We start from the raw sequence: 27,978 nt of genomic DNA on the forward strand, positions 1-27,978 counted from the left end.
GACATGGAAAAAAAAAAAAAAAAAAAAAAAAAGACAAACACGTCTGTGCTTCCACTACAAAAAAGTGTTGAGGGATTTAAAAAAACAAAAAACAAAAACAAAACAAAAACAAACAAAAAAACAGAAACAGAGGGATCATTGCCCCAAACATTCAATGAACATTTTTACAGTGAGAGATTTGTAGGTGCAATGCGACAGGTAATGTGGATGTGAAATTACAAAGTGAAGTGGACCAAACTGACAAAGTAACACAATCATTTCCCATGATCCCAAGTGAGCTGGAAAGTGTCCTGCTGCATTAACAGAACATTGAAGAGGAACCAACCATCACATCCTCTGTGAATGTGATGACAGCTTGCTGGTGGTATGTCAGATTCTGCTCGGGGAAGAGGAACAGTTCTTAAGTACTTTCTCCTTCCTATCAATCCTCCAGGAAGTGTGGAGAAGTGTTGGAGAACACTGGCATTGACCAAGATTAGTCCCACTGAGACTCCTGACAGTTGAGCTGGTGTAACCAACAGAAACTCTAAATGACCATTCTAAACCATGTACTCCCTTAGAGGGTGCTACTGCTTACATAAAAACACACAAATTGTTGCTTGACATCTCTCCAACACATCTGCAAAGAGAAGTCAACAATAACAAAAAGGCCCCAGCAGTACTTCAAGCTGACAAACACATCTGCATAGCATTAACCTGATATATGATCTGGCAATGTTATAAATTCTTAAGTATAACATTGGTAAAAGCCTGAACCAAATGGTAGGTAGGGGTTAAAAGTAATATGTTGCTTTAGAAACACTCAGTAAGGCCTATGCTAAAATTTTCATAAAATCCATGAAATAATACAGTATCAGATGGCTCCTACTCTCCTATGAGCTACATGGAGGAGAAAGAAGAGCCAGTTTCTGTTCTTAAATGTGCCGTCCTTCTCTGCCCTAAAACTATGTACCTGAAAAACAAGGATAGATTAAAATAGGAGAGAGGGGCCATGAGTGAGGTGCTCTGTCTGAATGGCACATGGCCCTTGTGTGAGTGCATAGGCCTCTGGTCAACATTCACAAAGAAAAACTGAACCTGACAGACACTCTCAGTCCAAGTCCCAGAAATGAGTGACTATTTCCAGCTCATTCCAACAGTCAGGGACAGAGTCCTTACATTCTCCTTGTCAGTTCAAAATACATCTGCTTACTTTGCATGTACGTAAAAGAAACCTTCCCTTGCTTTTATTTTTGGGATTTAGCCATTTGATTTAACATTCACAGGTTTGGGGTTAGAGCTAGAACAGGGCTGTGGGGTGAAAGAGTACTACTGCAAATGCTAAGGCTTCATGTCCTATTCCAACATTCAAGCCCCTCTGAGTACACAACCTGATAATTGGGAAAGGGGAGGAGAGAGATCTCACCGATTCCCTCTCCTCCCCTTTTCTAGAATTCATAATCTCTTCACTGGTGTAAAAACACAGATCCACATCTTCTCTGCCAGAGCAGAGTGGTGGGTTTGTTAAAATGGTAGAGTAATAAAAACAAACACTCCTACAAAACATTAGAATTTGCCATGAAAAAATAAAACACTGAAAAATCCATGCAATGCGACTCACATGTCGACAAATTATTGCTTCCTTTTTACAACCTGTGTTTATATGTGCATGCATGCGTGCATCTTTCAGTGAGCAGCAGACTATGGGTCCACCATGGCGTTACTGGCTTTCTTCCTCCGTTTCTTTAGCAGTGGATTGGTTGAGTTCTCAATGGGCTTGATCATGATTTGCTCGTAGTCAACCCTCATTGTTGCCAAGGCACTGGTCATTTCCTCCTGAAATATGAAGAAACTCATTAGGCCACTTGCTTTACCCAACCAGAGTTTGCTGTTTTCATATAGACATTATAACATTACACTGCTTTGCTCATCAAGCCAGTGAAGCAGGTGCCAGAGGATGACGTGTACCCAATCTGAAGCTATTCCCGCGAGATATAGAGTTCAGTCACATAGCTCTTTCAGAATAAAAACCACATATACTGTATAATAATGGCATGGTACCTTTATGTGTATACTAGCTTTGGGGTAATCATATATTAAATTAAAACTGGGATAATCATAGAATTGTTTTTCGATATAGTTAATTATGCGGTATAGCTAATTATGTAGTTCTATGGCATAAGCCATAATTAAAATTGGGGCAATTATATAAAAAGTAAAATTATGGTAATCATAGGTATTTTTCTGATAGAACTGGATGTTGTTGTTTTTTTTAAAAGAAAAAATAAAATAAAATTAGACAACAAAAATTAAGACCATGATAGGTGGCCGGTGGGAACTCCTGAACACATGTAGATTCCATTTGATGTGACTACCATGCAGGCAGAACTGTCTTTGCCATTTCCCCCCCCACGGAAAACTGATGCAAAGATAATTAGACGTCTAACCTTGACTTCCTCCCATGTGTCCTTTTCCTCCATTAGTACACGGCTGGTGTGAAGTGGGGTCTGGGGAACCTCCATTGACTGCTTTAGGAAGACACACACAAACACATTGCAATCTTACTTCAGTGTAGGGATACCAGCCGGAAAGTCTGAGTTGAAAAGATGATATGAAAGTGATCTAGAAAAATGTAGAGCTAGTGTTCTTACATTGATCCATGGATGATTCATGAACTCTGTGATGGTCATCCTTTGGGTCGGTTCAGTCTTTAGTAGGGTCCTAATCAGTTTTTTAGCTGCAAACACAATTATTATTTACATCTTTGGCTACTTCAACTAGTGTTTATATAAACCTCAGTCATACAGTTGTATCCAACAGGGTCAAGAAGAAAAACAGACAGAGATCAACCAGGATTCAGAGAACACAGGTAGAGACCCTTGGCCCTGCATGGTGATGACAATCTAGACTATTATTAAAAACTATTTTTATATAGTGATTGACTAGCATAAAAAATGTCCCTATACATGAGGCACACATATACTAATGCTGGCAGGACTCATAGTTCTTCTAATGTATGTTATGGGAATTGGAAAAAAGTGTAGAAAATTTGAGACTGCAGCTAAACTAATGTTCTGGAGGGGGCAGCGAGATAATTAAACCTTTTGTGGACCAAGATATTGCACTGTTTTGCTGTTGATTGTGTGTCTAGAACAGCACTGAGAAATCCTACTGTGAAAAAGGTGATAGCACACACAGACATATAAGGATTGCATGGGTTCTTGAGTAGTGTATTTCAGTAAGTACAACCCATACCTTTTTCCCCACATATACTCATACATCCCCCTGATAGAAGTAGCTATTGGATAAGTGCAGGCAAAATATGCACTATGTAGCTTCTCTTTTCTCTTCAAAAACCAATTTATTACTCAGGAAATAAGACATCACTTTCAATTGTAGTGAATTTGAATGACGGTAGCAAATATGCATCCATCAGTTTCAGTTTCTTGGTCAGAAAGTTAAGACCTGCTTGTCTGTTATGTCTAGGTGTGGCGTTTTATAAAGAGTGCCTGCAGAAGCTTGTCAAAGAATAACATTGTGATGAACTGTTATTTCTGGCTTATATGAAATTATTTTAATGTAAGACCAGTACATGGCAGGCGCTCCTCTTTTTCTCAGCGCAAAGACTGACCCTTTATGACTGATTTTTCACATATTACTTTTAGTTTTCAATTTCTTTATAAACAAAATAATCCTTCACATCAATCTGGTTTTCAATTAAGTTACAGGAAGAAGACAAAGTCTCAGTTTACCACATTTAAACTCAATAACTCCAGTTTCTATGTATAGAAATAGAGCATATACATAAACATCTAAATAAATGAGTACCTGCAATGGGACCAGTTTACATTAATAGCCTTACCATCTTCTGATACATCAGACCATTCAGGGTTGGGAAACTCATATTGGCCCATCCTAATCCTCTTCTTCATCCCAGGAGAGATGGCTAGACCATGGTTAGAATAAAAAGGAGGGTACCCACACAACCTGGTGAAAGTTTAACATGATAGTGTTTGTTACTGCATTCAATGAAGAATGTGATGAAGGGATGAAAGAGATTTAAAAAAAGACTGACTTACAGGATATACATGATGACACCCAACGACCACATGTCACATGACTTGTCATATTTCTCTGGGCCCAGAACCTCTGGAGCTGCAAACAGAGAGGGCGGAATGATGGAAAAGCAATGAAGAGAAGAGAGATGAAATATGTCATGTGTCCTTTTTTCTACTGTCTATTAATAAGTAAGAAGTAGAAAGACTATTTCATCACATCAAGAAACCAATCCTTACCAACATAGTAGGGTGTGTAGCAGGGAGTATCTAAAGAGTTGTGTGAGGTGGTTTCCTTGGCAAAGCCAAAGTCTGTGAGTTTGAGCAGGGCATTGGGCCTCTTCGTGGAATACAGTAAATTCTCTGGCTGCAGGGAGGATTCGGGAAGCAAGCCAGAAGAAAATGAAGAATATGACATTAATTACTGGAAGTCAACCCTTAAATCCTCCTCTTAGATTGTTTATGTTTCTCAATAAAGAGCAAGGAAATATCTTATTAACCAGTGTGGTAATAAAAAGTTATGACACAAACCTTGACATCTCTGTGTGCAATGTTGTTTGCATGCAAAAACTGTATTGCGCCACCTATGCTCTTCATGATATCAGATGCCTCTGAAGTAAAGAGACAAAAAAAAAACCCCAGTAGAGATTGGAGGCCAGACATAGCAGCAAATGTGAATTTCACCAATAGGGACGGCATGATGTTGTGGACGTTAATAGTGATCTTTATATGTAGCAGGTGTCAGTATATTCCAGATGTGTGGATGCAACGTTATATCTAAACCGATGTGCTATGTAATTGTGTACTAAAATACTGCTGTATTATAAGAAATGCAGGCAATGTTTGTTACCTCTCTCTGTGAAGGCCTGGTCTCCTCTGTCCTGGATTCGACTAAAAAGCTCACCACCATCCATGCTAGAAAAAAACAGTCAAGATCTGAGATTTTTAAGTAGATAGACTTAGGAGGAACTCCTCACTCATCTCATTTCTCATGCTCGACTCTACATAGACTGAAGAATGAGAACATTTACCTTCTGATGTACTCATTACGTAGTCACTTTTTGATATGATTTTGAATGTCCAGTGCACATGAAACCAAAAACTTTAACAGGTCTCAATAAGCCAATCACAGATCAACAACAGCCAACAGCCACACCTTTGGAATGACATGTACTGAATCATGTCTGGACTACAAGAGAGGCCATCACTCTGCTCTACACAGACCCAATCACCTACACACATTCATGGTGGTGTGTTGCTATGACAGGAATGGAAACACAAAGGCGAAATTGACCTCATCAGAATTATTTGAGTAGTAGTTAACTAAAATTAGCAAACAAAGGCTCCTGGCAAAAAAATTATTCCTATATTTGGAACCCAAGATAAAACCGGGGATTACTATAGGATCAAATTTTAAGGCTAACTACACGTCATGATGCAAAATCTCGCCTAATTGTGCCCCAGCTGCATGAAACATAATCCAGTTTTTTCAAGGCAAAAGACGGTGTAGATTTTTCTCTCTTCCTCAGACCACAGACCGCTAGAGATGGTCTGTGGTCGGTTGGTTGACCAACCTAAGTGTCCACTGTGTGAAACCAACTGAATGACTGGTTTATACACTTGCAAACTATTATAACCATGTTTCCGACTAGGTCAACAATCTGCAGGCTATTTAAAAATCAACTGGCTGATCATCGAGTCACCTCAACCTTAAAAGAGAATACATTTTCTATGTAAAAATGATGACAATCGTTGATGAATCATGATATTCAGTTTTTCCAACAACACAGAAAATTACATGTTAGACACAATTTGCAGAACTCTGCTAGTTGTGTGTCTGTATGTGTGAGATTAAGAATGAGCGGGAGAGAGACAGAGGAACACAACAGTAGTTATCACACATATCAGTTGGAAATGAGTGAACATGGAGACCATAATTCTACAGAAGTTCAAGAGGAAAACAATAATTTAGAGCTGTACAGCCATTTAGCCACAACCTGATTATTTCCTGATTACTTCGTGCTCAGTTACTTTGGGGGAAACAGACCTAAGATTTTCCATTTTCTCCAAAAAAATAAATTCAAACAGTTAATGAAATTGTGTTTGTACTGGTCTGGTGTTTGGGACTGGCAAATTGCATCAAATGGCACTGATATGAATAGGAAAATTCTTTGTAGTAAAGCCATTTTAGAGAAAAAGGCGTAAATATCTATATCATCAAAGGACATGAAATACTGATGTTAGAGTTTGTAGCCATATTGCTGGAAATGGAGACAGAAGAAGGCTATACTCACTTGGGTGTTTAATGGAAGCATTTACCAAACCAAAATACAATGACCGAAAAAAAAAAAACTCTTGGCATTTGCATTAGGCCCACTATACAGAGCCAACTTCTCATCTGATTATGCTCCTCTAAAGTGGACGGCTTTCCTTGTGTTTTATTTTTTAATTGACCGACAAAACTACACAAGTTGCATTATTATAATGTTATTGTTAACATCGTACCAGTATATGAAAAAACTTTACAAGCACACAATTTTATAAAATAAATGCATGGATCATTATTATGACACTGGGAATATTATTCAGTATCCCCTGATCAACTGAAAGACTCGCACATTTTTAAACAACACATGTATTTACTAAGGTAGCACAGACACATCCAAGACTAAGAGTTACAACTTATTGTTGTAAATAAGTACTGTCAAATACAAAGCTAGTGGTTGTTAACCTGCATTCAATTGAGTATGAGAAAGTCCTACTCAACTTACTTGATAATAAGTTTCATTTAATTGTTTTGCTCAGTATGACTGTGAGTTTCAGGTTTCATCAATGCCAATTTTGCATGTGTGATTACAGATGCACACCAGCACAGACCGATTCTTCAGGCACGGATGTACGGGACAGAAGGAGACTTAGAGCCATTTGATGACTGTGCTAAACCACAGCACACTTTGAACTTCTCAAAATTAATCACTCACATTCTCATTTTGCATACTGAGAAACGGACAGAAGCTTGATCCATCGTATTCTGATATCAAAATAACTGCAATAAGAGTAAGGCAACCCTAAATTCTGGAAACGGTTTTCACACTGGTCTGACAAGTTTTCTTATGTGGTCAAAGGTAGAGTGAAACTTCAGGTCTTTCGACCCCACCCTCACCCCATGTGTTTCTGAAAGTGTTCAGAGCTGACGTGAATTCTCAGCAGAATAAATACTTAATGATTTTGATGGGAATGGGACTACTAAGATTGCACATTTTGCACCACCATAGCAGAAACACTAACACCCTGTCACATTTTTATTCTACTTTCTTTCACATCTCGTGTACAGTGTGGAAACACCTCAGCAGCAGGGATAAGACATGCTCGTTTGAAATATCAAACCGTTTAGTAAAAAAAAACCCCAATACACATCAGTTGTTTTGTTTTTTCCGCAACAGATTCATTTCGAAAAATGTCAGTATAATCAATTTGGTAATGCTTTTTAATTTGAATAAATGCATGTTTTACATATTTTTTTACACATTGAACAAAAGGCGACATTTACTCTAATCTAATCTGATCAGGTGCAATATTAACTGTCACTTTCAGCACTTATTGTGCATTTGGTAGCTTATAGATTCTTCAATGTGTTAGAGTCGTCGAGATTGCAATGTTAACTAACTTTAATAGCTAGGCGTATACAGTTAGGTCCATAAATATTTGGACAGTGAGAAAATGTTCATAATTTTGCCTCTGTAAACAGCACACACAGCGCTGGATTTGAAAAAAAAAAAAAAAAAACCCGTCAAGATATGATTGAAGTGTAGACTTTCAGCTCAAAGGGTTTAACAAAAATATCACATTAACCATTTAGGAATTACAGCCATTTTTTGTACATAGACCCTCATTTTCACAGGCTCAAAAGTAATTGGAAAATTAACCGATGATCAGGGTCATGGCCAGATGTGGCCTGTTCCCTTGTTATTTCATAGAAATTAAGCAGATAAAAGGTCTGGAGTTGGTTCCAAGTGTTGAGTTTGCATTTAGGAGCTGTTCATAGGGACTCTCAATATGCGGCCAAAAGAAATGTTGATGCAAGTGGAGGAGGCCATCATTAGGATGAAAAAACAGAACAAACCTATCAGGCAGATACCAGAAACTTTAAGAGTGGGCAAATCGGCAATTTGGTACAATCTTAAAAAGAAGGAATGCACTTGAGAGCTCAGCAACACCAACAGGCTTAGAAGACCACAGGAGACAACCAAAGTGGATGATCGAAGAAAAACCCCTTCACAACATCTAGCCAGGTCAATAACACTCTCAAGGAGGCAGGTGTGTCACTGTCAAAGTCTACAATCAAGAGACGCCTTCATGAATGTAAATACAGAGGGTTTACCACAAGGTGCAAACCACTTGTAACACTTAAGAACAGAAAGGCCAGATTACACTTTGCCAGAAAACATCTAAAAAAAAAAAACCTGCCCAGTTGTGGAACAAGATTCTTTGGACAGATGAAAACAAGATTAACTTGAAGGGAATAAAAGAGTACGGAGAAGGAAACGAACAGCTCATGATCCAAAGCACGTCACATCATCTGTCAAACATGGTGGAGGCAATGTTATGGCATGAGCATGTAAGGCAGCCAGTGGAACTGGGACACTGATGTTTATTGATGATGTGACTGCTGATAGAAGTAGCAGGATGAATTCTGAAGTGTATAGGGCTAAACTATCTGCTCAGATTAAGCCAAACGCTGCAAAACTGACAGGACGATGCTTCACAGTACAGATGGACTGACCCAAAATATACTACAAAAACAAACCAAGACTTTCTCAAGCCAAAAAAAATTTGAATATTCAAGTCAGTCACATGATAAATCCACCTGAGCATGTTTTTCACTTACTGAAGACAGACTGAGGGCAGAAAGACCCACAAACAAGCAGCAACTGAATGTGGCTGCAGTAAAGGCCTGGTAAAGCATCTCAAGGGAGGAAACTCTGCATTTGGTGATGTCAATAGGTTGACTATCATTGACTGCAAAGGATTTTCATCCAAGTATTAAAAATAATCCTTATATTTATAATTATGTTGGTTAGTCCAATTACTTTTGAGCCTTTGATAATGATGGACTGTGTATGGAAATGGCTGTAATTCCTGGACAGTTAATGCAATATTTTTGTTAAACCCCTTGAATTAAAGCTGAAAGTCTACACTTCAGTCACATCTTGATGACTTCATTTCAAATCCACTGTGGTGGTATACAGAGGCAAAATTACGAAAATTGTGTCACTGTCCAAATACTTATGGACCTAACTGGATTTATTTATTTATTTATTTTTTAAAATTGGCCTCCCCTCACTGACTTTCTGACCTAGCAAGGCCAGGTTTGGCGAGTCCAACTATTTAGTCTATTAAGTTATAAAAGAAGTAGCTGGCAACAACAAGAAATCAATTTGCACTAATAAGGACTGCAGTGCATAAGGAATTGGACAATCCAAACCTCTTAAAATATAATGTCATAGAATTCAACAACACAACACCTTACAGCCTCCAAAATAACAACAGAATTGACCCAGTACCTCTGGCCTCTCTGACAGTCTCAACCAGGACTAGATATGATAAACTTTATATTGCTAGGATTTTTTGCAGGTTTGTTGGACTGGGTCATGCAGCTGGAACTTAAGCCCCTTTCACACTGGACAAAAAAACCCCATAACATCTACTAGCATTCGGCTTTTGTCTTCAGTGGTATAGGGTACATTCAGCATTCATTCCCAGGTCAAATGACTCTGCACTAGTGGTTATATATCGGCTCCAGCTCCGATGGGCAGTGCATTGAGTTTTAAGAGACTGAAGGTAAAAGATTACCGCCGTAATATAGTTACTGGCCTCCATGCTACTTTCTACTGTGTACCAACCCTGTTCCGGCGTGTCACGTCAAATGTGACACACCAGGGGGGAAAAAAAACAAAACAAAAAAAACAACCCAACGTTAACCCATGTGTTAGTCGATAGACTTTCCCAATCTTTCTGTGGATCTGGGCCCCAAGGTCATTTGTTCTTAATAAAGATTTAATGAATAACATATTTCATAAAACAGCTTGGCACTGTGGTTTTTGTGCATTTGTTGGGAACTATTTTCTGCTACGTATTTGATCGTGCTATAGTATTTACATCTCTAGGGGCGTGTATATGGGATTGACAATAAAAATAATAACAAAATGAAATGCCCATGTTTATCATAATAGAGCAGCATGTCACCCAGTGCAACAGTGTGGCTCAATCTGTTTTTAATAGTTTGGGACAACAATGGAGGTCTACGGCACAGAGGAATCAGCTAGATTGGGCTTTGGCTATGCAGGCAATATTAGCTAAAAGGGATCAGTTCATTGTTAGCTTTAGTCTTTTCATGGGGTTTGTTTCCAATGACAAAAAATACAGAATATCGCTAATGGAGTTTACAACTGCCACCATCCTTACCTCGGGTTCTACTGGACCAACAGTTGACCACAACAAAGAAATTTTGAACTTGCGCTCCAGATATGATTTTGTATCCAAAGCTGATCAATTCATCAAGTAGCATATTAGTATAAGATGGGTCAGAGAGCAGATCAGCAGCTGCACACTCATCATCACTGAAGTTCCTAAATTATCATGGCGACTTGACATAGTGACATGATGACCCTTCTTACAACATTGAAGAAAACATAAAGGGTAAAATAAAGGTCATCTGACTGACCCAGTTTCTGCAGTGTCAGAAGGAAAGTAGATTCAGAATAGCTAGATCTCAGTGTTCTACTGTGTCTACCTGGTGTGATATTCTAGGAAATGTTTTAGTTTCGTCAGAAGTACTTCTCTTTATTGGTAATTCGTGCTGAGCTCATGTTCTCAAGGAAATTAGTCATCAGCTACAGCGTTTTTGCATGTGAAAGTGCAGGCAGTCAGGTCCACTACCTCTGCACTACAATGGTAACCACAAACCTAATGAGTGCACGTGTAACAAGATGGTGGTTTTGGTGGCTTAAACTGCTGCAAGATGGAAATACGAAGGCGTGGAAAATATAATAAGCTAATTTAGAAGAAATGGGTCATTTTCTACTAAGGACATACACAAAAGAATTAACCTGCCTGAAATGTGTTTAAAACAAACCTAGTCATAAGCATTATCTCACTAAACTAGACTAAACTTCCACATTCACATAGGGTATCCATCTGTCAGGGGGAGCATCACAAATTGTGACCACACAAAACCCAAACATGCCTGCTTCCACTGTCAGTGGAAAAAGCACTCCAAAACCAACTTGGCAGTAAAGTTTTTGACTGGAGGATAAGGAGGTACAGTCAATTATGATAATTTTATGCACCACTACACAATAACATTTTTTTCTGGTGTTCGTGTGCGTGTTACCCTGACTTTGCACTCACCACTCCATGACAATGAGCAGACACTTCCTGCTCTGATAGAGGTTCTCATAGACGTCAATGATGCGCACAATTTTGGCACAAGGTGACGCCCTCCAGTGGAGCTCTGCTTCCCTACGGGCCTTGGCACAATCCTGCAGAATCTGGACAGAAGGACAGAGGCATGGAGGGTGAGGCTGATTAACATCAAATATAATCAAAAGTATTAAATTTATAAAATTTATCATAAGTTACCATCACTATTTAACTGTTAATTTTCTTTCCATAATAAATAATGGGCAAAGGGAAAAACTGGAACCCCAGTAATCATTTGTTTTATGGTGGGATTAGTCAGGTCTGGCCTAAACCAATGTCTTGTACTAGATTAAAAGGAGACCAGAGACCAACTTGATGCCACTACTAATTCACATCAAACAGTAAACATAAAAGACAGTTGTGCAGTGCTGCCACCAGCTGGCACATTGTTGAAAAGATGTTCTTTGTTTTTCTAATCCAGTCTTGTGTGAATGTAGCACCCTCTGTGTGTGACACTATGTCTATGAACCATTAAACAACAGTACCTTCAATTGAAATGATTTCTTGACATGATACATGCATTTATTCATTGCTGCTATATTATAATTAATCCCTAACAACAGCAAAATATCACTATTACTCACCACCCTACAACAGGAAGTCAAACTTGAAGGTCAGTTGCAAAAAAAGGTTTCTGAAACATTCAGAAATTCAGGATGTGGCTCAAGGACACTCAGAAGCCCCTGACTTAGGCCCTATGGCCAGGTGTAATTAAACTCAGTACTGCACTGCTGTCTATACTGAATTTAAACAAGGAACTTCGTGTAGGTACATTGTTTTTTTGTGTTTTTTACTCCGGAAACCAGAGTTATTATGTCCATCAACATGGAGAATGAAAAGCTCGGTCATCTGAGGACATTAATTGACACAGTTGCTGTTTCTATTAAATATGATTTTAGAGTATATTTGAGTTAATTCCTTTTCTCTAAGTAATAGGTATGATAAGTAAATATAAATATTATTTTGAATATTTTCTTGAAATAATCCCTCTTTGCTAACCTTTTTCTGGGAAGCTCTTTCAGCTGTACTTTTTGTTTGAATGGTGCATAAGAAAAGATATCCAACAAGCTTTTTACCTTTTATTTTATCTGAATGCTACCTGCGCCCCCTCAACTAAAAAGAGGGGTAAATAATAATAATAATAAAAAAGACTCAACAGGAGCTGTGGTGCACCATATCAATTTAAGGACTCAGAGACATTAAAGTAAATTGTTCAGATTGTGCATCAACAATTCACAATCAAAGAACAAAAAATGACTGATATCAAGCCTTAATTTTTTTGGGTATCTCTGTTTAGTAAGCAGAAGAACTTACACTGGACAAGGTCATGTATTATGACCTTGCCAGTTGTAAATAACACAGCAAATGCCATGGAGATTGACACAGGAAACTTGAACACTCCCTTACAGTAGAAAAAAAGTTGTTCTGTCAAATATAGGCCTAAACTTAACTATGAGCTCCAGCCGGTCTCTAAGAGTAAATATAATATAATCACCTTTAAGTCCACCAAACAGGAGCAGTATTGATTGTATAGCTACACCATAAAAACAAGACTGAAATGAGAATTTATTTGAATCGATTCATAGTAATTTTTGGACAAGTTTTAAACTACACACAGCAGTGTTTACTACTTTTCAGAAATAAAATTTCTAAAAGTAAAAGTTGTGAGGTAGTGACGATTTAATGTTGAATAAGCACCTGTGTTTGTTTATAGACTTATTTCTAAGAAATAGAATACAATCCCTGATGTAAATCCCTATGAATATCCTTGTCAGTCAGGCGAAAGAATTCAGCCTTGTAGCTTTGACAATGAGCAATCGTCTGTCCATCTTGTCGTGTATTACATTCCAACCCTTCCCACGGTCACAACACAACAGTGGGCTTCGTTCCAGTGGGCAATGATAGCTGAGGGAGCCAGAGTATCCATTCTGCTCTCTGGCCTGGCACACAAGACTGTCAAACTTTCAGTTACATGCGCATAAGAAACATGGTTAGTCAGAAGCACCAGGTTATACAGGAAATCAGACTGTGTGATTACACGCACTGTGGTAAACAGGTTCCTGTAAAGCCACAGGTCAGTAATCCCATTTTCCCCTAGCTACATTATTTTTGAAGCATTACTTAATTATTATAACTGTATTACTGGTAAAAGATGCGGCTTTCTGATTATGTTTGTGTGTGTGGGTGGGTGGATGCCAGAGGGCTAATGGCACAGTGACAGGACAGGCAAAGCTATGGCTGAACGTTACAAATGATGAAATGTTCAGTGGTGGAGTATGATATATTTGGACTTCTAGAAGCTTCTTTGTGTCAGTTTTAGTTGAACTTTGAACTCAGTTATTTTGAATATGAGGATGTATTGCTAATGTTGTGATCTCTCCTTTAAGCCTGTTGCTACTATGTCACTGCAATACTTTTCGTCTTTTTCATGCATAAATGAAAAAATCCAATTAGAAACCCACATTTATGGTCAAGAAATATTTTTTTCCTAGTTTTTTTCCTATTCTTACTGGGGAAATCAGGTTTCCCTAATCCCCTACCCCAATTGCAGAAACCAGGTTTCTCACAAGTTGATGTTTTAGAAAACAGGCAACTGCAGAAAGACAACTGTAACCTGGTTGTGTATGTAAATAAACTGACAGTTCTGACCTGACTCCTCTACCTGACTCAAGCCATTGTCTGATTATGTATTTGCACTCAGACTACTGAGAGTACTTGACCCAGTTCAACCAAGACAGTTCAACCTGCAAAGTGCCTGAACTCAAACCCACCTTAGCTGAAACCAGAAAGTAAAGCCAAGCAATAAAAGCATCAAGTTCTCTGTTCTCATTTGTGTGTTCATGCACCTGTTTCAATATGAAACAAGACAAAAAGGCTGTTGTGTTGTTATAGAAACATCGTGAGAGCAGTCAAAGGGGATATGCAGTTTAGTAATGTGTTTTCATTTAAATTAAATTACCCCAAGATAATGAGAAACATTTAAAGCGACAGTTCACTGTTGCAATGGTGATGGCTTGATTCAAAACACACAGGCAACATAAGGATATATTTGTGCCATGATCGCTTGTAAAGCCAAATTGATCGTCTGTGAAGATAAACAATTCAAACCTGTCCATCAGAACTCTCTCAAACACTTTGGTAAGGATAGGCCTGTTGATCACTATGACTGATTTGACCAATTTTGTCTTTTATAATAGGAATTAAGTTTTTGACAAGTACATTTTACATCTTCAGAGGAAATGTTATCAGTTGCACATGCTTTTTTGTCATGTATGACAGTTTAGCAGAACTTCTTTATGCTGTCTGTGAAGCCAGCGTGATCAACAGTAAAATGTTTACCATGCCTCTCAAAGCAGTGCAGAGTTCAGGCACATGTCAATTCTTCTCAGGTTTATTTTTACACACTTTAAGGCCTACTAAAGGGCCAATTAAAATTTTCTCCTAGTCACTCTTGCATACCAGGTTTTTGAATTCTTTATTACTTTAATTACATTTGATTTGTAGAGTTCACTGCAGGCAGCTCTGTGATTGTGTAGCCGACTTTCTTTCTGTGGTGCGCTATGTTCAAGTGTTGTACGAGCTGACGGCTGCCAAGTCCTAACAGTCAGCTGCTGAATAGCAGTCTTTTCATTAGAAAGAGCTACCAAATTATTATCCTTTTGACAAGGACAAGGTTAGTAACAACATAGCTTGTGACAATGAAAGCTGTTAGTTTACAACACTGAAAAGTAATACTGTTTGCCTTCTGCATGTGACATCATGAATTTGTTTATAAAGACACTGGTAATGGAAAGTCAACCTGATAAAGAAAAGAAAACTTGAAGAAATTACATAAAAAAGTACAGAAGAACGACGAGAAAGACAAGGAAAAACAAGACATCCAGGACAAGAGATAACAACAAACAGATTTTATACTTTTATACTTCTGTAATCTCATTGGCAGTATGCTGTTTTACTGGGATTTACGTAATCAGTTAGCTTTAATACTGGCTATTGAATCTATGTGCTGGCATGTTACATAATACAATAATTATCTAGGTGAGAAGCGAGGGTCTGAGTGAGTGACTGACCAACCAATAAAAAGTGACTGACTTTGTTACCAGGAAGAGCTGGTATGGCGTTGTGCTGTTTTACTCCGCTTTATCTCATCACTGAACACACAGCACGGTTCAACCACCGTTTGGGACAGAACAAACAAGGGTGGGCCTTACTTCCCGCGTCACAGCAAAATGAAAAAATGCCCAAATGGACACATGAACCTGTGGACGCAAACTCCGTAGGCATGGGACGGAAGTGATGCCCTGTAATCCTGTGACACATTCACCCTCTGCAATGTATTGACATAACCACAAGGAGCCAAAATCTTGTTGACATTTTAAAAAGTAACATAAGATATGTAATTTAAAATTATTTTTAAGATGAAACTATAGGTACAAAATCTATTACTATAGATGTGATTATTAATGGACAGTATTTTTTACTAGGCACATCAATTTCAAATTACTACAGATATGACAGAAAAAAAAGTTTAACACTATAGGATTAAACAAAAGTGTTTTCTGCATCATGGAACATATAGCTTGACGGTTGCTCTGTCTAGTAAACCGCTGGTGCGGCACCCAGCAGGGCTATAACAATGTAGAGAAAGAAAATAAAACATGCTAACCTTATTGTAAATGTAAAGAACTACAATTACCACTTGCTAACAACATTAAACTGCAGTTCTATGGTCTCTTTGACATTAATGTAGATCTTTTGTTCTATCCTCCAACTTCTTAATGTCAAAGAACTGAACTGTGCAGGGCCCAAATGGTTTTGATGGCCAAAACTGGTGGAAAAGTTGGAAATGTGTTACTTTTTTTTCTGAACAGGTAATAGTTATTAATTACACAATTAACGATCACACACCATTTAGGTGAGCTTAGAAAAGTAACACAATACCAGGGTCCGGGTATTGTGCATGATGGCTAACTGGCATGACTTACTGTAACACTAATGGAACTGAACCATCGTTAAAAAAAAGTTCTTTCACCTTGGCTTTTCATGCCATGACAAGTCTGCCTGCTGTGAAAAAGGCCTTATCTCTTGTACAGTAATGTCTAAGATGATTAACCCCTCATTACTAATTTTATGTATTAGAAATTTAACTTAAATAGCCAGATAAACTCTCTTAAACATAAACATGTGTGGGGAGGGGGAGTAACGATGGCAGATCAGGTGGTAAAAATACTGTTTAAATGTCTTATTTATTCAACACAACTATATTAAATAAGTTACATTACTTACATCGACTGACTTGAATTGGCTTCCATGACAAAGCTATCGCTTTATAATCATTACTAGCTAATAGCTTTTTGGTCTTTGTACCAACTGCAATGCTGTCTAAATTGACATCACTAAGTACCAGTGAGAATAATTCTGGACTTGCTCGGTTATGCGCATGGCAGTTTCTGTGATGACATAACTTCATTGTTAAACTGATGTCTAACTGTCACTTCTTTGACTTCCAAATGTCAAAGAAGAACTAAAAAGTTGACATATGTGCATTTATTTACTGGAAACAACAATCATGCACCAAAAAAGATATGAGCACATCTAAATATAGCAGACTTCCCTCCACAAACAAAGATTTCACACCTCTTTTTTAACACACACACACACACACACACACACACACACACACACACACACACACACACACACACACACACACACGAGAAAACACCCCTTCCACCTCTCTGCTGGTGCTTGTGTGACTGCATTGCCCCCCATCTGCTGTTGTCCCTTTGAGGCTAAACTGTGAAGCTTAGGGAGAAGGAGGGCGATAAGGGGGGGGCAGATGGGCACACAATACACTTCATCTAACCAACACAAAAGCTCCCTAGTCTGGGGCAGGACAGTGGGAGGTGGGATGGGGGTAAGCTCAAGGAGCACTATCTTCCACCTGCCACTCCTGAGCCAAGGAAAAGGCCAGGGTCGAGATGGTGAAACCAGAAAAAAAAATATCAGTGAGGGTGATAGAGCAGCAAAATCCTGTGGAGGAGAGAGATTATAGAGGGGTGACAGGTTAAGCTTGACTCAAAAAGAAAGGCCCTTTAACCTGACAGTAAGGGTTAAACAACAATCTAACAGAAGAGGTGTCTCCATTTGTGTGTGTGACTTGTTCATTGAGCGCTCGGTGAAGCAGCAAAAAATGTTTGTGTCAGGATATTTTGACCAGTCCTCACTTTCTGAAACACCTTCAAAGGGCTGTTTGAGGGTCAAGACTTGGTTTTAGGGTCATGGTTAGCAGTAGGTTTAGGTGTGTGTGCGTGACACATATAAACAGCTGCACTGTAGCTCGTGTATTGTACAATTTCTAACGTGTCAGTGACATTGTTGACTGAAATCCATGAAATCTGTGTGCTAAATCAGACTCCCATGTTAAAATTATTTTATGTGGCTACAAAAAGAAAACCATGTCAAAGTAGTCAGTGCAATGGCATTAAGGATTGTTCAGACTGAAGGTAAAGTGAATTTTCGAGTTGGAATGATTGCGTATAGAGCTGACACAAACACAGAAAACTACACACAAAGTTGGTGAATCCGTTCCTTGCTAGCTACAATGCGTAAAATCAGTACAACAGGCTGTTTGGGACGAGTACACAAGGAGTGTAAAAACACTCCAGCTGTCAATTGTGCCACTAACATGAGGTCAAAATTTATCTCACATTCAGCTTGAACATACCTTTGAAAAACAAAATCATCATATTCTAAATTTCCACTCCATGGAGGTATCTCCAGTCAGAATGAAGCTTCTGTCATTACTGGCTACATCCAACCTCTCAAGACACATAGCTGGCTTGCGAGTGAATATCTTTAGCCAGCAGGTGTCCCAGTACACAAAAAACATTAATTAAAAAAAAGTTACTGACAAGGGGGAGGAAGTGAGAGAGGACTAAATCTGTAAGAAACTCCCAGAAGCAGCTGTCTCACTTCCTGACACTGGCTGGAAGACAAACAAAGAAAAGAAAGAGAAGTAGTAGAGTCTCTTCAGAGGAAAAGCAGGGTTTTCAGGGATAAAGACAGATATAATGAACAGTTAAGTGTTGCTAAAGAAAGTGAACTAGAGACTAAAGGCATTTGGCATATTCTACCTCTATCTTTCTCTATGAGCTGGCCTCACTAACGCCTCCCTTCTGACACCTTATTATTCATAGTGTGAATACCCCTCTGAACCTGATGCAACAGATGAGACTTTTGGTTTCACTGTATAAATACAAACAAAATGGCGTGTTTTCAGCTGACAGGGGGTTAATATTGTGAGCCAGTGATCTGGCCTTTCAGTTAGTTATGTGTGTGTAAATGTGCAAATATGCAGAGTATGTTTTCAGATAGACAAACTAAAGAAAATCAGGGAAGCCCAATGTTTCCGCATTACCAGTCTTTATTCTAAGCTAATCAGCAGCTGGCTCAGCTACACATTTACTGTACAGATTAATATGGTATCGATCTTCTCATCTAACTCTTGGCCAGAAGCTAATTTCCCAAAATGTCGAAATAAGCTCAATGTGACAATTTCGGAAACAATGTTGAAATAAGCAAACTATTAACCTTTTCGTAGTTGTCGAACTGTTCCTTTAATGTTGTCCCATTGTCTTTTTCACCATATTAGAGGCTAACGACATCCATGTTACAACAAATGGCCAATTAAATCAATTAATAAAATCAATCAATGACAACTATAATAATCCATTTGTCTACTAAAACTTAGTAAAAAAAAATAAAAATAAAAAATAAAGTAAAAATACAAAACTTTTGCTAGATGCAGCTTCTGAAATTGAGCACAGTTTGCTTTTCTATGCACCAACACAAAATTTGGCTTCAAATTAGTGTAGTTATGCAGTCTTTTGGCTAATATTCATACAAGAGCAACAGACCATGTACTGTGTTGAATGAATGAACTCTGGAAGACAGAAAAACATTCACTTCCCTTTACCGTTAACACCATTCAGCACTATTCAACTACTCTGCTTCCTTATTAGGGAACTGATCACGAGACCCACGCAAAAAAAAAAGGTTACACACAAAAAATGGCTGGGGAAGACCAGGTCCAATGAGTATATTAAATTATGCTCTAAATTAAAGTTACTTCTGTTAAGAGCTAATTAAGCAACCATTCATAAGTGCTGTTTCAGTATGACAGAGTGCTTCATCAGCTTGGAAATTACTCTGTACCACAGATACAGTTGGCTGGCTAGTTCTGTGGGTCCATATACAAACAACCAAATTTACCACATCCTTCCAAATACACTTACCTCAACAGAAAGGGAGGCAATAGAGAAAGACAAGGTCGATGTGTGGGGGTGGGTAGCTACTGCATCCAATCACAAAACATATGAACTGCAATTCAGTTAATCATAATATGTCAAAAGGAGCTTACAACACTGAGATAAATGTTTATCAAAGGAGCTTTTACTTCAGCTAATCTGTTTGTTTGGGGCAAATGTCAAACAAATATTTTCCCAATAATATGAAAGGAGATCGTACCGTATTGAGTGATCTGTCACAGTTTTGCCTTGACGTTGACAAACAGCACAGATATATTACCAAAGGCTGTAATACAGATCCCTTCACTGATCACTGAGTTATAGCCAGTCCAGCACGTATTACCTATAACCACTGAAACCGCTGGTCAAAGGAAATAAAGTACAGAAATAAGAACACAACACATCTTTTGAATAGTCAATTAATAGGCTTTTCTGTCTCAGCCCCTCATATATAGTCTGTATGGATGTATCTACTGGCCAAGTAACAAATAAATAGTCCACTCTCCTAAAAGATGTGTACGTTACTCATTCATCTGAATACACACAGACAAACAGATTATTTGATTCAAACAAAGAAGTTTAAAAATGTGAACTTGATGACACTTCCTATGCAGAGGATATCTGTAGCAAGGAACATGGAAATGCATACTAACATAGAATTCAACAAATAATGCGGAATGTTCTAGGGCTGCAACTAACGATTGTTTTCATTACTGATTAATCTGACAGTTATTTCCTTGATCGATTGTTTTGTCTATAAAATAGTGAACATGCCCATTATAATTTTACACAGCAGCCAACAGTTCAAAACCTTAAGATATTCAGTTTAATTTCATATATGACAAAGAATAATATCAAATTCTCACATTTGAGAAGCTGGCAATGACTAAAACAATTAATCGATTATCCAGTTAGTTGCAAGTTAATTTTCTGTTGATCAACTAATCAATTACATGACTAACTGTTGCAGCTCTACAATGTTCATCGTGGTTTCGGTATTTTTGCTTAACTGTATATATTTTGTATTTGTGAAGTACATTGGGCTCTATTTTGTGAAAAGTCTCGACTCTGTTATAGCAGCATTACTGTTCTGCTAATTTGCATCTCCAGATTGCCATGCAACATAGGTGTGGGGATTCATCTGTTCCTTTTTCTGCATTGAGTTACTGTATAAGTATTTCACTTTAGAATAGGATAATTGTTCAAGATTACTTCCAGAGGAACACGTTGTTCCTAATGTCCTGATGAATGACACATTAGGAAAGTGTCTGTAACACAAACTATCACTATTATTGTCAAGTCAAGTTTTATCCCTTAGCAAGCTAATGATGTCACCCCCGTATACAATAAAATACTGACAGTGAGAACATTTTCTCACCGAACAATTTCTTGTGACTGTGATTACAGATACAGCACAGATGACCGGTGACATCACAAGTCACAAAGACCGTAGTGCTGAGGCAAAACACTTTCCACAGCAGGGAAAAATTACTGACAATAAATTAATTTCAAGCTGAAAGCAGGGGGATATTGCTCTTGTTAAAGCACGTAAGCAGTGGCAGAGTGGAATACTGAGTAACTACTCTTCCAGCAATGACCAAAAGACTTCTTAGAGATGCCACTCTCATAAGGGTAAAGTTGAAAGAAGGGAAAGAGAAAGAACTCAAAGAGGGCAACCACAGAACCTTTTCCTTCCTCTCTCCGTCCCTCCTTTTCCTTCCTTTCTCTCTCACCATCTCATGATTGAAGAAAGAGCCTAGCTCCTCCTCTGCATCTCTCCGTTAACCTTTAATCAGACATACTGACAGTCTGAATGCAAAACTCAGAGGGATTTATATTGCGTGGGTATTGGGTGTCAATGGAAAGACACTACTTTTTAAATACACCATTCAAGCAGAGTCTAGATTGTTCCACTCTACAATAGCCCAAGAGGACATTTTATAAATCCAAACCCCATAAACGGGAAAAAAAACTTCCATTAGAACTGGCCAAAGGTTCCAGTTCCTCTTTCTCAGCCAACCCCTGACAGGTGTGTTTACTTCACTGCAGAGACTTGCATGTCTTTCCAAATTTCAGGAAGCGCAACTTCAATGACTCACAAAATGCGAAAATATTTGGTCTTTCTGTGTATGATTACACCACCTTAATGATTGCACACTTAACAGAGCTCCTTTCCAGATGAAGAAAACTAAAAACTTAAGGAGTCAGTGGTGAATCCCTACTCTCTAACAAACATTAAAATCTGTTTTTGTTTAAAACAGTTTGTTGGCCATCACTTTAATGTGTTTGTTTGTGAGGCAAAATCAGTGGACTTTCTTAGTATGTTGACTGCATTTACGTGTACAATAAACTGGTTATTGCCGGCTTTGGGCAATAAATCAGTAAACTTTTACATCATGTAAACAAGAAACTCTGTTTGCTTAATTAAGGGGTTAAGAGAAATGTGGTTAATTAAATCTGAATTAATTAAATACAAATCCCAACTAAAACTGAAATGAGTCCAACTAAAAGTTTCTCTCTTTTATATACATATACACACACACATACATACACACACATATGTACATACAACACAAAACTGTAGTATTTCATAATAATACGTGATATAGAGATATTAATCTTTAGCAAGTTTTCTATTTATTTTACCAATACATTAGCAAGATAATGTAAGGCATAGAGAGACTGTGAGAGGGAGAGAGAAAATTTTATTAAAATAAGAAAGAAATTAACCTGCCCTGAGTCCACACTGTGGATGTTCCCAACAACTAATTTATCTATCAATTAAACAGAAATTTAAATTTAGACTAGTCAACTAGTCTAAATGGTTAACTTCCACATGCCTGTGCTGAATATGGTGACACATTGCTCCGGCTGAGTGCTTATCTGCCACTTTATTTTAAGACAGCCTACATACAAACTTATTTTCATTTTATAGATCAAAATAGTGCTAAACTGCACTGGCTGTACAATATTTAATCAGTCCAACTTCCCACATAGCTTCTTACTTCATTCAAGCATTAGCGCAGGAAGAGGGGGGCTGACGTTTGCTCCGGCGAGTGGTGGGCAGCTGTGTAACATCTTACATGCCAAGAGTTAACCGGCATTGTACATTAATAAAATATTAATAATTAGATTAACCAACTAGTATTTCTGGTGCCTGCTAGTGAGGGTAGCAAGGTTCACTCATGTGTAAACATCCCTGGTTCACACACTGCTCAACTTGCCGCGGTGCAATGCAACATTATTCAGCAACACAGTGCGTAGTGTTGAAGCGCAGCTTCAAGACAGAACACCTTGGGATGTGAATTTCGTGATTCTACTGTTAAACATACCTACGTTGAGACAAAAATGACTGCCCCCAAGATCCAAAATGATGTTCCAAAGTTGTATATTCCTGCAGTGTTTTGGCTTCTGGTATTCCTACAATCTAATGGATTTCAGACTGAACTTTGTGAAAAAACTTCCTTTTCTTACCCACATGCTGTAGCCAAAGGGCCACACAAAGACAGCCCTGTGTGTTTTTTTTTTTGTTTTTGTTTTTTTTAACACAGTGCTATTTGAGGTCCGAATGTGGCCATAACCTGATTATTCCCGATAACCTTGTTTCTTGTGTGCAAATATTTAGTCATTGTAAAATGATACTTGCAGATACTTCACACCCTTTGAGAGTGTGCGTTTTGGCAGACCAATCAGGTACATAACTTTGTCTCAGACAAAAGCCACAATCTGAAAACTATTAATTCCGTGTGATGGGTTGCATTAAGTCTAATTCATTATAAGGTAGCAAAATAGCAATTTTTAGGACTTTCAAGACTTTAGGGTGTCTACATTTCTCTACCACAGTCTCTCTCCCACAAACACAGATACTCACTCATTTAGTTGCATTGTTATTATTAAACTTGGTTCAGGAGACAGGTAAAAAAGTTTCACAAGGTGAAGTCACCTTGGTCCAAGCTGGCAGATCCCTAGTCCTGGCATCTAATGTAACCGTAATGAATAGAAAAGATAAGATAGGGCTGACTCAGCTGATGTCAGTGACTGGAACAAGAAGGGCATTAGTTAATTCAGTGAAGGCATCAATCTGTTTGCCTACAGTTTGTTAGAAGACCATGAAAAGATATTAGTGAAGGTAGCAAATTATATGCCAGCTCCAAACTGCTTCAAGTTCTAGGGGTAGGAGGAGCAATTTGAAGACGTTGATGGAAGTATATAGGAGCCTTTTACAATCAAATCACTTAGTGGCCTTTAAATCAAGTGTGTATTTATATATGCAGTTATCTGACATATCGAGCCTTATTCCAGCACTGCCATCAGAGAGGGAGCTCACAGATGCCTTCTGTCCAGAAGCTCAAACATTCACCACACATTGTAATGTGCAGTTACGCTGTGATAAAAAATGGTCACACAGATTTTAAGCAAAATTTCCAGTGTCACTCTCCTGTAGCTCTGATACGTCACGGCATTTTCCTGCTGCTTCCCTATCATGAAGGAATTTGTGTTGTTTTTAATGTACCAATGTCTCCTCTGTCCACACACATGTAGTCACCTTTTTTCTGGCAGTGCTTTTTATTCTTCAATTTTGGGTGTTTTTCTGTGAGTCAGAGGCAGTAATAATCTGTGGCAAGAATAGTGTTACATACAGTTGTTGTTTTTTTATTAAAAATCTGTTTCCATAATTGCATTTTTTTTATTGCATCTTTATCTCTTTATCAATTCCAACTAATCCACCACAGCCAAGTGTACTTTTTTTTTTTTTTTTTTAAAAACAATAATGACTGATAACTACAGTTAAGCAGCACTGAGCACCTGTGGGTAGTCTATGTTATGTGATTTAGCAGCGACTGAACTTTTTAACTCCAGTTGCTTGTAGTTAATTACACCTCATTATAACTTAACATCAGTCCTTGTCTTCAGAACTATTTTGTCGTTTTTTTTCGTTGGCAACATTTAATCCTGCCATAAAGTCATAAATAATGTCAAATTATGCACAAAAGGGTTGTCATGATCCTGAAAATTCATATAGTTCTCTATCTACAATTATAACATGATTTTACAACATCTTCACCAGCTGCAACTTTCTACAGAGTTAAGCATTAATACTGTCTAAGAAAAAGACACTTGACAAAGCACAACGAGGTGATGTGGGGTGCAACATGACTTTCTATGTTTAATCTTACTTATACATTGCTTACCAATGTACAAACACATGGCTCTCCAACACACAACACAACACAATAGGAAATGGGTTCGAGTAAGCGAGTGTGTGTGTGTGTGTGTGTGTGTGTGTTTTTACTCTATGTTTAATACACGCACACTCTAGTGCAGAAAGCTGTGACCGAGTTATTTAGACTGAATTTGGCATGAACCACCACAAAGGATGCTCCTGGGCAGTGAATCATTTGGGGAGATTTTATGTAAACAGTCATTTGAACAAACTTTATACTACAATCCCTTCTATAGTGATAAATAAAAACTGACTTAGCCTACAGTAATACATGGGTTCACAGGGTCATGTTTCAGTCACCTGTGTGTGGCTAACTATTGTGACATTTGTCCTTTAATCAATCATTGACCAGTACAGAAAATGATCTCTAGAGGAAGATCCTGATAGAGCAGCTTCACTTTACAGCCCGCCCTGAGCTTTTTCTAATTACCGGGTTACAGGGAAGTACCTTAATTTAAATCCGAAGCAGAAACAGAGGGCTGAAATGATCAACCAATATTTGCTTATTGGAGTTTTATCTTATCACGGTAAACGGTGATAGGAGAAACATTTACAGCACGTGATGCTGAAATGCTTGAACAGATTGAGAAAACATTTTAACATCACATACCTGGCATTAAAATGCCTCTTGGGTGATCCAATCACAAGTGGACAGCACTAAGTACAGGTGTGAATGCACCCAAGGCGCACTGAGGATGCAATTAGATCCAATCAGGGTTGGAGGTGGTCTGGTATGGACACACGCTTTTAGCAGTGTGTACGCAAATGTTTCCTGGACCACACTGACGGACCACCTGCTCATCCAACGTCCTCTGCATAATTGAAAGTACATACTCATTAGCGTTCTCAAATTGTGTAAGCTGGCTTTGTCCACGACAACTGAAAATTTCACAAAGCCCATAGATATATTACAAGTGCATCACACATCTTGCGCAATTTGATTTGCCTGGAGCACACAGAGGAAACCGCTGGTTGAAAAAAATACAAAACAAAAAAACAATGCGTTTGGTCTTTGCAAGCGAAATTGATATACGTTTTTATTTGCATTAAGAGAAGGGAAGTGAGATCCAATCACGAGTTACACTATAGATGCATGTGGAGACAGGTATGGCTGACTTACTTAGAGCTGTCCACCCAAGACGCATGTTAATGCCAGGTTCTAACAGGGCCATAGCCTGACAAGCAACGTGCTGTGGACTCCGCTGTTCAGCACATCACTGCTGAGATGATAGTGTACCTGTCACAAATTAATTCACCGTTTGCATTTAAAATAATCTTTATTCCTACTTGACTAAAATGGTGGGTAGACCAGCACCAGCACAACCCACACAAGGCCATAAATCCCAACAAAGAAACTTCATCTGCAGATTATTTCCTATTTTAATCCATCAATCAGTCAATCTATAAAATATGAGAAAATTGTGAAAAATGCCAATCACATTTTCCAAGAGTGCTCTTCACGGTACTTGTTTTCAGGGACCAACCAGCCAAAATGTAAGAGGTATTCAATTTAATATCATAAAGTACTAAACGAAGAGTAAAGATTCACAATCTGAAAACTGACCTTTTGGCATTTTTACTTAAAATGGAAAATTGGGAAAGTAACCCTTAACGTAAACCATCCACATTACTTATGAACTTTCGTATTGCCCATGGCAACCTGGTCAATTCTGTTATCTGAGTCTACCTATTTCATTTAAAGTCCTTATATTCTACTAAAAACAAACATAAGTTAAAAACAATAGAAGCAGTAATAAACACAAAGTTTTAAGATTGACTTGAGATATTAATCAGCTATCAAAAATGTTGCAGGTTAATTTTCCGTCCATTGACTTAACACTTCAGCTCTGTTTATTTCATTGGTATTTGTTTATGACTCAAAAGCTGTGTAGGCTGAGCGAGATAGTTGGGGCAGTCCAAACTAGTGGTGACAGCTCCAGATACCAACAGCCGGCCACCCAACGTCCACTCGATTCATTTTATTTAAAATCATCGGGTCCTAATATTTCTTCCAGGGTACGAAGAAGTCCTGGCTATGCCTCAGTTCTGCTTTGACCTAGCAGCCATAACTTCTGCCCAGTTTATTTGTCAAATATAACCTACCTTCAGCGCATACTTGTCTCCAGTCTTCCTCTGGAAGATTTCAAGCACCTTGCCATTGATACCCAGCCCCAGCACCTGGCTGGTCACCTTGTAGTCGTCTGTTATGGCGCCGTTCTTGATTTGTAAGGTGGGTCTGGCGTGGAAGGGTAAGTACTGGCCCGTAGGGTTCTGCTGCCCGGCCAGGATGGGAAACAGTGGCTGGTTCTGTGCGTTGGACAGCATGCTCTTGGTCTGGGCTGAGAGATGAGCAACAGCCACCTCTCAACAATACTCCTCTGCCTCTTCCTTGTAACACAGAGCGAGTCTTCCTCTGGGGTTAGCTGGCCTCTGATAAACTATTCACTGTGTAGCAGCCAGGGCCGAGGAATAACCGACAGTAAGTTTGACGATACAGTTTAACAAAGTCACTTAGTTAGCTGATAAAATGCTAAATTAGCTAACTCTTAGCATGCTAGCTCGAACCTATTCTTGACCTGTGATTCTCGGCTAACTCAGCTATCGGTTAGCTTATCCATCTCCGGTGGCGTCCGCCGTCCACCGGTTCCTCAAAGAGCGCTTCGGGGAGTTTTTCTAAAACATCCCGCTAATCGGCCAAAGGGCTGGCTTTCTTAATTGACAACGGAAAACCCTGGCGACTAACGTTACAAAACGACAAAAACACTCAACAAAAGACAAACGACAGACCCGGGGAAGGGGGGGGGAGAAAACTCCGACACCAGTGGCATGCCAAACACACTTCGCTCCCCGACAGACAGACAGACAGACAGACACCCACCCGGAGCAGGTTTTACTGCTGACGTCATGGCCGGGGTTTTTCCTGCGCTTA

At 38.6% G+C, this 27,978-nt stretch overlaps 1 protein-coding gene across 1 annotated transcript; it reads right to left on the reverse strand.

Annotated features, from left to right (window-relative positions):
• Positions 1 to 34: 34 nt before the first annotated feature.
• On the reverse strand, positions 35 to 27,968 carry mapkapk2a (MAPK activated protein kinase 2a). The gene is made up of 10 exons (XM_040115892.1): positions 27,153 to 27,968; positions 11,445 to 11,584; positions 4,885 to 4,949; positions 4,566 to 4,645; positions 4,275 to 4,401; positions 4,059 to 4,134; positions 3,842 to 3,966; positions 2,631 to 2,716; positions 2,427 to 2,507; positions 35 to 1,815 (listed from the first exon to the last, which is right to left on the reverse strand). The coding sequence occupies exons 1-10, from the start codon at positions 27,372 to 27,374 to the stop codon at positions 1,681 to 1,683; spliced, it is 1,137 nt and encodes a 378-aa protein (XP_039971826.1). The 5' UTR covers positions 27,375 to 27,968; the 3' UTR covers positions 35 to 1,680.
• Positions 27,969 to 27,978: the final 10 nt, after the last annotated feature.

The sequence above is a fragment of the Xiphias gladius genome, chromosome 21, assembly GCF_016859285.1.
Source record: "Xiphias gladius isolate SHS-SW01 ecotype Sanya breed wild chromosome 21, ASM1685928v1, whole genome shotgun sequence".
Taxonomy (NCBI): domain Eukaryota; kingdom Metazoa; phylum Chordata; class Actinopteri; order Istiophoriformes; family Xiphiidae; genus Xiphias; species Xiphias gladius.

Excerpts from the sequence above, each read along its gene's own strand:
- mapkapk2a (XM_040115892.1), bottom strand. The coding sequence starts at position 27,374 with ATGCTGTCCAACGCACAGAACCAGCCACTGTTTCCCATCCTGGCCGGG. Across the intron at positions 11,585-27,152 it reads GAGACAAGTATGCGCTGAAG|ATTCTGCAGGATTGTGCCAA; the intron begins GTAGGTTATATT and ends CCTTCTGTCCAG. Across the intron at positions 1,816-2,426 it reads ACACATGGGAGGAAGTCAAG|GAGGAAATGACCAGTGCCTT; the intron begins GTTAGACGTCTA and ends TTCATATTTCAG.